This window comes from Rhipicephalus sanguineus, chromosome 4, assembly GCF_013339695.2.
Source record: "Rhipicephalus sanguineus isolate Rsan-2018 chromosome 4, BIME_Rsan_1.4, whole genome shotgun sequence".
Classification (NCBI taxonomy): Eukaryota; Metazoa; Arthropoda; class Arachnida; order Ixodida; family Ixodidae; genus Rhipicephalus; species Rhipicephalus sanguineus.
The window spans coordinates 79,512,453-79,522,317 of record NC_051179.1 but is presented as its reverse complement, the minus strand read 5'-3'; the positions used below and the strand labels follow the sequence as shown (position 1 = coordinate 79,522,317).

The following is a 9,865-nucleotide window of genomic DNA, read 5'->3' as shown; positions in this document are numbered from 1 at the left end:
TCCGAACAGGTGCGCGGGGATTTGCTAATTTGATTTTATTTATGTCATCGCTCAAGTCCACAAGGGTTTGTTCGCCTCGTTGCGAATTGCTGGGCGCGTAGATATTCCTCGCGAAAACCTGTGGCCGCTTTTTTCGGGTCATACGTGTCCGGAGAGTGTGCGGTTCCTACGTGGAGTAAACTGACGCGGCAACGGCCGGGAGAAGATAACGACTTCTTCAAGTGAGACGTGCAGAGTCGCATCTATTTCGCAACTTTCTTAGAATATCTCGTCTTGTCTCCGCGCAATAGCACCTTAGTGGCACCACTGAGAGCAGAGTCTGTTTATTTTTTTATGATCGAAGAAACACGAACGACCCACTTGTTTACAAGCGCTGTGTAATTGTGTTCTTTACCGTGTATGTCAAATTTCTGCAACGAAAATGCTGCTTCTCGTTTGGATATTCGCGACAGCGCATAGCTTTCGCGAATATTTCGGCAGTGTCGCGCGTTTATTTCGCTTATCGTGTGGTTAAACATCCTAAGTTCATCTTTCGAAACTTAGCTGTGTGGTTTAGTATTGCGTTAGGTGATTGTAGCGAGCTTGGTAAGCTCTTGATCGTGTGCATCCGGTTCTGCGCGTATTGTAAAACGCAGATTGCCGCACATTTAGTCTTGTTCCATTTGCAGTATCCAAGTGGATACTTTAGTAATTGTGTCCTAATTCTAAAGCTTCTTTTTCTGTTTTTTTCCCCCTCTAGCCTTCGATACTGCTTGAGAGGCCATCTGCAGGTATGGGAAGGGCAAGAAAAGACTCCTTCAATCAGCCACCCGTTGATACGTACCGCAAGAAAATAGGCAAGTATTCTGAGAACCATCTAGATCAGGATATGATCGCATAAATAACACTGACCTCAACATCACACACTGTAAATTCAACGTGAAGAAAAGTGCCAGTTAATTGTGTATTGTTTGCTGGATGTAAATTTATGGAACTCGTATGAATTTTCACCCAGCCAGACAGATCTCTGTCGAATATGTTCACATTTAAAAAGATATCTATGTATGCATTCTAACAAAATTTATTTGAAACTGCTGAATTTCAAGCATTACCATGCTCAAGAGCCTGTGTGTTTGTTTGTCACGTTTCGACAGTAATCTCCAAAATAAAAAATATATATATGTAAAGAACACTGTGTAAATTTTTAACAACTCCCACTTAAATTTAAGGAACCCAGTGTGTATTCATGCATATATGCGAGCACAATTAGCGATATACTCATTGCATACAGAACTGCCCAACTATAAGTGACACAAAAGCCATGGCATCCAATCTTATCATTTCACAGGCAAAACATTTATATATGAGGTGTTCGAATACTTGTTACAGCTACATACCCAGTGCAGTGTACTGCTTGTTCACTTAGTTTATCGAACCCAGAGAGCCGTTACCCAGTATTTCATGAGTCTCTTCAATCCGCACCGGTGTGGAAATTATTGAAAAGCACATTTGAATGTTCACGTCATTCATTTCTCATTTTGGGACGGGTGTATGCCATATTGTGCATGCAGTATTATGGTGGTTGTAACCCCTTAGTTTTCACAAAAATAATTAATTGTTTAACGGCAAAGTACAACCACCTACATTTAACTGGAATGCAGGATAAAAATTTTAACTGTTACGTCAGCCCAACCCATGTTACTGCCTTCCGAAAGGTTAGCATTGGCTGAGGGATATATTATGTACAGCAGTTCTTTGCCAGCTGTTGATCGTGCTGTTTCATGGCTGGGAATATTGTGCATTGTTACTATTCTTAGAGCCTTTCTAGACACAGAAAAAAAACATTGAGCTTTGCAGCTTCTTATAGCTAAAAACATTTTGAGTCGTGGGGTCACTGTCTCCCTTGCAAACCAGCGAGTGCAATTGAAATAATTGCAGCAAGAGGAAAATTATGTTAATATGGCACCATTTGGCAGTGGAGTTGCTTGTTACTATTTTTTTGTGGGCTAATAAATAGGAAATTTCGCTGACCACTATTTTTCCTTCCTTATTCTGCTGTTGTAACAAGCAGTTGGGAAGCAACTCTTATTAGACCGGGCTTAGAAAAATACAGCTGGTTAGACAATGTTATGAAATGTGAAGCTCGTCTTGCAGTGCAGCTGCTCTATTGTGATACTTTTGTCTCGCATGTTTTAACGTCCTACATGTGCACAGATGGCGTTTTCCAGTGGCCTCACGGAACTATTTGGGTGTTTTTTACACACATTCAGAAATGGTTGCCCAGAATGCTGTACAGAATTGAACTTATGCTTCTGAGATGTTTAGACATTTTATTTTTGCACGTATTGTGCTACGAGCTTTTATGTAATAACGTGCGAGGGCTGTTTCCATCCTTACTTTGTTTTAGTCGTCAAAACCATTTTTTAGCACGTGTTCACTTTACCAGACTCATGAAAGAACTTAACTTGGCAATACAAACAAATCAATACATTTTTGTTGTGCCGTAATGCATCCGAGACACATTATACACACAGCCGGCACAGTATTAGAAACATTTGCAAACAGATTGCTAATTTGAAAATATTCAAGATATAGCATATTTCAATCGTACTTGATGGTTTCGAGAAACACTGCTTGCAGTTTCCTACTCTTTGTGTTGTTTGTGTTATTCTCGACAGTCCAGATTAAGACTGGCACACACAAAGCAATTCTAAGGGATCGCATTGAGTGTAAAGCAATGACTAAGTGTAACTTGCGGACTATTCTAACTGTCGACTGTATAGTTCAACTCATATCATATAGTGAAGCACTTACTACCATGCTACTTTTCCTTGCAACAGGGAAGCATGAGAACAAGAAGTCCAAGTCTGATATCAAGGAGTCAAAGAAGCGTGTGCAAAGCAAGAACGTCAAGTCCAAGACATACAAGGTGAGACATTTGAGTACGTAAGCCTTAGGTTAAAGTGCAATACCAGGGCTCTGTTCTGATGATAATAAAAGAAAGACAGCTCTGTAGTATTATGAGATGGCAACTTGTACTTGAGCCACTTATGTGAACCCTATGTCTCAGTGGTACTGTAACCCAAGTTCTTGGTTCTTATGTGGAAGCAAGGTCTGAAATTCGTCACAGTGCCTTTTTCGGTGCTACTATTGCTTTTCGCACTTCATCGGTGCTCAAAGCAACACTGTGTCCACCTTATCAATGGAATCAGCTGGCCATCAATTGCAAATGATACCAGCAGCATAGAATTGAGCAAAGCTAGAAAATTATCGCCCGTATTTTTTAATCCTTAAATGAACTTGCCATTTCAGTGCTGCTTGCATATGGAGCTATTAAATGTAAGATTATAGTCCCATTGTTAACTGTTCCACGAACAGAAGCCCCTGTGTTTAATAATGCCCAGTATTTTTGCATAATACGGTGAGATAGATACAGCATGGGCATAGGCAGGGAGCTGCTTATGGGGCTTCAAATGTGTCCTGGGTGGGTTAGTCAAGTGTTAGCTTGAGATGGTCAGCACTGCATCACAAGACCACATAATTATGTCCACTAATTTTTTCCACCCTTCTACCAGGCATTCTAAACATTTTGCTAACTGCCTGAAATCTGTGTATGGACTGTTAGTACACATTAAAATGTAAAAGACAGCACTTCAATACAAGGTTGTTCAGCTTTCTAGTATTGAACCCAACCTGTTTGTTCAGCTAATGGGTATGCCATTCGTTTTGTACCTAACTTTTATCACCTTGTTAACAAAAAGCATAAAAATGCCCTCTTGCAAGTGCAGGGTGCAAGAAAACGTCGGACAGATCTCAATTCCAACTGTTTTCAACATTATTCTTGGTTACTTTTCATCATGTACCAGTTCCGGTACAGGGATGACAGTGCAGTACAGCGACAAATGACACCACAATTGTTGAATTGTTCCTGTAATCCGCTCTGACATTTTGATTCTTGCTACACCATCTGCCACATCAAATCCAATCCAACTGCACAAGATCACACTTTTGCCACCTCACAGTGTAAAGTAGAGGCATTTCGTATTTGTGAAATCTTGGCGGCCAAATGCCAGTTGTGAAACGTTGGTGAAAACGACAAACTGGCTTCACAAAAACGATTTTCACGACCCGACTTGCATGTGTGGAGTTGGCGAAATTCAGTGGATCATAGTTCAGTGCCCAAGATACCCGTTGCCCTTGTATATTAGCCCAGTCACTGTGGTCAGTCTGACTGATGGGCAATACTTTGTCAGTGACTGCACAGCTCTGTAGATATGGGTGGATGCAGGGTGGAAATGCAATGAACATTTCTTTCGTCTTCAGCAAATATCATTGCAAATGATGAAGGATATTGGCAAATCTGCAATCACCAGGAAAGTAACTTCATGTGGCCCCACTGGTTTAATAATGCTTGTCCATTCCAGAAGAATGACGCTCAAAATTTAAACCATAACAGATGGCAATGCATTAACGAAGTTCACTGTATGTTTAATGAATGTTCTGATAGAATACTTCACTTGTGCTCGAAAACATAATTACGTCACTTTTATTGGTTTAAAGGGACCCTGATACGGTTTTTGAAATTTTGTAAGTGGTTAGTACATAATGGTGTAGTAGTAGCGCAAAAAAAGACGAAGACAAAGAAGTTAACACCACAAGCGCTTACTCACAACTGAAAGCTTTATTGCTTGAACAGAAAATATATCTAAACATGACACTCGACTAATTCCTGCGCATGCGCATCGTGGGCAAGGCAAAAGGCAAAAACCAGAACAAAAACATACCTCCTTCAACCCCCCCTCCTCCCAACAGGCTACCCCCTTTCCTTGAGTAGTATAACTTCCCTCTCCTATATGGCTAAAGAAGGATGACTAACGCATGTAGATGCCCTCGTGTTAATATGAAATGCTTCAGCAAGTTCTCGTGTCGTGCGATCGTGGTGTTTAAACAAGATCTCCGTCACGGGGAGTCGAGCGTCAAGTCGTCTATTAGTTGAGCATCAAGTTTAGATATATTTTCTGTTCAAGCAATAAAGCTTTCAGTTGTGAGTAAGCGCTTGTGGTGTTGACTTTCTTGTCTTTATCTTTTTTTGCGCTAGTATTACACCATTATGAATCAGTACCAACTAGCTAGCCTTTCCGTTTTGCATCAAGTGGTTAGGCTACAGCATCATCAAATCATATGCACTATAAATTAAGAGACGCACCTTGTGACAAGGTAGCTACGGGCAATTGTATAGTTACCCTTCTCAGCAGTGCCTTGCCTCCTTAAAGGGATACTGAACAAAATTTTTGCCGCCAAGATTTTCAGCCAAATTGAAAGATTGGGTGTTGAAATTGATAGCCGCAACGTTCACGTCAGGCAGGAGCTAGAGGAAAATAATGAATTTAATGCGTTTTTCACAAACTGCCACATCTCACGGCTGCGTTGTGTACTAGAGGAGGTGACATTCGGTGACGTTTCACGCACCGGAAACGGGTATGCCAACAATGCCACGGCCGTCGCCCACGTCTCTCAACCCGCTCAGCTCCCACTACGGTTCCTAGGACCGCTACGAACGGCACCGGCAGCGAACAATGCACCCGCATGGGGTAAAGCCGCTATACGGTGGGGCACGCCTCGGTGCCTTTGTGGAAAGGGAGAGTGAGATGTGAAGGAGAGGTGGAGAAAGGGAAGAGGAGGACAGGAACACGCGCATCCTGCATGCGCCTTGGTGAATGTGATGTCACGGCTCGCGCTCACGTGCAGCCGCCGCGCACTGATAATCCACCAAAAGTACAGCCAACTGTTCAAAAATACGTGAAGTGAAGTCTGTTTGTCAGAACAGTTGCGCCTTCCAAGTAGAATTTCGATGTTTTCGTATGTTCTTCCAATTTTCTTTTCGGTATCCCTTTAACTCATTGAAATGCCCAGCCGTCACAGACGATGGCAGCACACACAACGGGCTGAGCCGTGCTACACTCTCCGTGGCCTCCCCAATGAACACTGGCCAGGGTCCCTTTAGTAGACATGCTGTCTATGTAAAAATTGTGGAGGACGTCAACAAATGACTGATAACTAAATTTAAGGCATTCTAGATTTTCTCTGGACACCTCCTAGAGTCAAACAAGAAAAGCCCTAAAATTAAATAATAGCAGTGATTAAAATGACATCACGCCATGAATAGCTTATGTAAGATACAGAACTTTTCGGCCTAGGAATGATTATCTGCGCCCTTTCCCCAATGTATCAGCAGCTTGTGGCTTGCTTATTTGTTCCCTATCTCGCTGTGCAATCTTCAACAGTTAGCAAAGCATGATTAGGTTAGGAAAGTGTGATAACATGAATGGTTAGGAAAGCCCTCTCCAGAATCATGCTTTTGCTTTGCAAACGTCTGGACAACTGCACCCCACTTTAGACATGTTTGCCCACAAGACGTCCTAGATGGCAAGTGTTACGTGTGCGACTAGTCACGAACGTGGGCACGCATTGCAACGTGGCATATTTAGTACTTGCGAATGTTTTTCTTTTCTTTTCCCACAGAAAGGAAGTCGGCACAAGACCTAGGCAGTGTTCTTGATTAATTGTCACCATGCTCCACAGCCTTCACATTGGCACTGTATTAAGTATGTTAATATAGCTGATTTAGCTTAAATATTAGTTTACACTACATTACAACAACCAAAAGCTCACGAGCCTATCACCGTGATCATAAATGTTCACACAAGGCCCTCGGTTACTTTTGAACGTTTGGCCACGTTCAGTTGACACGGTCGGCGTGCAACTTGACATTGTTCTGTCATTTCAAATAAAGAGCACCCTTTCTTAATCTGCCTGTGTTCCACTCGTGTTGAGCTTTTACGTGACTCCACCGATACATTTCTTAGTCCTCTGAGTAAGCTGTGACATCATCATCATTGCCTCATCATTTCGGCCTATTTTTTTATGTCCACTACGCTATGAAAGCCTCTCCCAATGATTTCCAGTTTACTCTACCTTGCATGAGCCCATTCTGTTTTATCCCTGCAAACTTCAGCACTGCTTGATAAATCATCGCATTTTGCAATCCTCCAGTTTCTGCCATTTGAATGCAGGAAATCGCCGCCATCCTGGGCTTCCTGATTGCTGTGCTGTTTGGAGGATACACGCTGTCATATGTTTTGCTCACTGGAAGCATTCCGTCTGTGTGGGCCTCAGTGATGAAAAACTGATGGGGAATTTCGACCCTCCTTCGTGCGCCACCCGATTATGGTGCCAAAAATATCTCGATTTTATTTTTTCTTTGCTTCCGAGCATTACAGAACTGTAGTGCCATACCTACCTTTCTCTTTTGGGCATTTATATATGTGATTATTGTTTGCATCTGAATTTGATGTGATGTACCTGACTGTGTATGACTGTACACCTATTCTAACGTATCAGGGGGCAGTACCTTTACAATGTATATTGCTCAAAGCGTATACGTTATTGACAAAGTCCCAGTGGCTGCTATATTTTCATGTCACAGTTAAGCAATATTCATTTTTTTATTGTCGCTTTTAATTGGGGATATGGACTTGCTGTTTACAATTGATGTGGGGTGTTTGCCACCCAGAAAAAACTTGAGTGAGGTTTCGTGCGAGAAGGTTGTTACTGTAAACCTGATGTCTCTGTGTGTAGTGTAACTACTGCCATTCACCAGTGTTATCTGATCAGCGCTGTATGTGACATTCACAAAATGGAATGTAAAAAAAAACGTTCTATTTTACGCTCACCGGTGTTAGATGCTCTTCAGTGTAATTTGCAGTCCTTAGTTTTTTATAAGGTGCATGTTTGCCGGTAATTACTATACATGCGAATTTCAAAGAATCCGGTGTCGTCGAGCTTATGTATAGCACGCCGAGTCTTCAGAGTTCTCCTCTTCCTTCTGCGAAGTGTAGTAAGCTTCAGTGAACTGTTATTTTGTGCCTTGGTGTCACAATTACTTCAACGACAGGGTCGTCTCCTACTCGAGTCATTTCCTTTTTATATAAGACAGTTTTATTGTGTTTCTGTTGAGATTATATTGCTGTTTTTCTTTTTGTTTATAAAACCGCCTATTCAGGTCAAAAATTCTTCGTGCAATTTTACTGTCTGGTAGCGTTTCTCCTCCGTTAGAGGGCACAGCAATAGAGTCCCAGTTTTTAAAAATGTGCTTGTTGGTGTTCGTTCTTTAAAAAAGCAATACACCCTGCACTTGTGATGCTTAATGTAAGTGTATTTTTGGGCTTTTTTTTCCTCTCTCTTATCTTGTACTGCGAAAAGACCTGGAGCTTTCTAGCTACAGTGTCAAACATGTGCATGCCTTACTTTTGTTCATTCCAAAGCCTTCAGGCTTTCCTTTTCTGTACTCCTGTCTCCCGAATAAGGCTTCCACGAGTGTGATGTATCAGCACAGTGGCTCCCCCGATAAATGTGGTCGTAGTGTATCATGCTGTCTGCGCCAAAAAAATGTGTCAAGGCATCTGATACTTCGCCTTTCTGGCTTGCCACTGTCAGCAAAAGCTGAATATGACCTGGAAGCACAGGTAAAGCACAATCATTTTAAAGTGGGCTTGGCTTCTTTCCTCTTATACTCGGCCACTTTTCACATTTCATTCACACTCAAAAGTTCTAATGCGTGTCAGCTTCTCTGAAGGTTGAAAGTGCACAGGTGACAAGCGTGTGGTAATGTTTAGATGTCGTTGTCGCAGCCCATTGTATTGTGCTGCTTTCGTGTTCAAAACATTTGCACATGTTGCTAACAGACCAATGAGAGTTGATATTAAAGCTGCATCACTATGCAAATATAGCATGTCACAAACTGAACACATTCCCTCATGTCATGACATTACACTTTGTGTCATTGACGCATATCTTGTGGGACCTTGTGCATTTTATGCCACTGCATTTGTGGTGGCATTCTTACATAAGAGTTTCCCTTTTAATGTGCTGTTGTCTGTCCTACATTTATCTACCGGTGTGTTCAAACAATCTTGTCTGAAATGTTTAAGGCGAGTGCTAGCAGGTTCAGAGCAATTTGTAAAATTACTACACTCAGCCAACTGTCGCTTATGTGTACATTTGTATGAATAAATGCTCTTTTAAAAAATGTTCAGTATCTATGGCTACCTATAAACAGTCTTTATGCCTAGTGGTGTTGAACTACGGTTTGCACAACGTGATACAATCTACGTGGGCAGAGTACAGTTGTAGGAAATGGGAAAATAAGTGTAAGCAAGAAAATGCTAATCATTTGGCTGCCTTGGCTTTCACAGCAACTACACACACTACTTTGACAGCACTGTGGATGTCATTCGTCTCAGCGAGAGAAACTTTTCCGACTGCGAGAGTCTGTGCAGTTACCGTTCGCAGTCACAGCCTGTGCAGCCATTTTTACCCAGTAGTTGAAGGCGACAGTGGGCTTTTTCTACAGTTAACAGCATTCAACTGTACTTTCATGCAGTTCGTCCTCTTTACTGATTGCCCCACTGATGTAAATGAACCATAGATAAGCGTAAGGTCTCTCGGACAGAATCTGGCACTGTTATCTATGTGATTTCCCGAGAGGCACTGAGCCATTTTGGGAATGTTGTGAGCTGAATATGCGAGGCCTTGTCTTTAATGTGGCTTGACCTAAAACAGTTCTCATGACTGCACAGATGAGGCTTTCTCAATAGTACTTTGAAAGAAGACCAGGCCTGCGTGAAACTCATAACACAGTTGCGACACAAACATCAAGAGCAAACTGCTCAAACGCAGTCGTAATCTTTGTAAGGCGAAGTCTCTTTAGTGCTGTGTTTCTAAGCATTGTCAATTTTGTAGGTGCACGCCACTCATTGATGGCACTGCTCACATAGTTGGACATGAGGGCCAGCATTCACACAGAGTAGCTGGAGTGTTTATCCAG

General features: G+C 42.0%; 1 protein-coding gene across 3 annotated transcripts; it reads left to right on the top strand.

The window, feature by feature from the left end:
- LOC119390284 (triple QxxK/R motif-containing protein) lies at positions 1-8,383 on the top strand. 3 transcript variants are annotated; one of them, XM_049414712.1, is made up of 4 exons: positions 1-221; positions 740-836; positions 2,820-2,908; positions 7,053-8,383. In XM_049414712.1, the coding sequence occupies exons 2-4, from the start codon at positions 773-775 to the stop codon at positions 7,167-7,169; spliced, it is 270 nt and encodes an 89-aa protein (XP_049270669.1). In that variant the 5' UTR covers positions 1-221; positions 740-772; the 3' UTR covers positions 7,170-8,383. The 3 variants fall into 3 exon arrangements, with proteins under 3 accessions (XP_049270669.1, XP_037513787.1, XP_049270670.1); XM_037657859.2 differs by lacking the exon at positions 1-221 and adding an exon at positions 300-317; XM_049414713.1 differs by lacking the exon at positions 1-221 and adding an exon at positions 380-397.
- Positions 8,384-9,865: the final 1,482 nt, after the last annotated feature.

Coding starts and splice junctions, on each gene's coding strand:
- LOC119390284 (XM_049414712.1), top strand. CDS start 773: ATGGGAAGGGCAAGAAAAGACTCCTTCAATCAGCCACCCGTTGATACG. Junction 837..2,819: donor TACGTACCGCAAGAAAATAG/GCAAGTATTCTG, acceptor TCCTTGCAACAG/GGAAGCATGAGAACAAGAAG. Junction 2,909..7,052: donor TCAAGTCCAAGACATACAAG/GTGAGACATTTG, acceptor ATTTGAATGCAG/GAAATCGCCGCCATCCTGGG.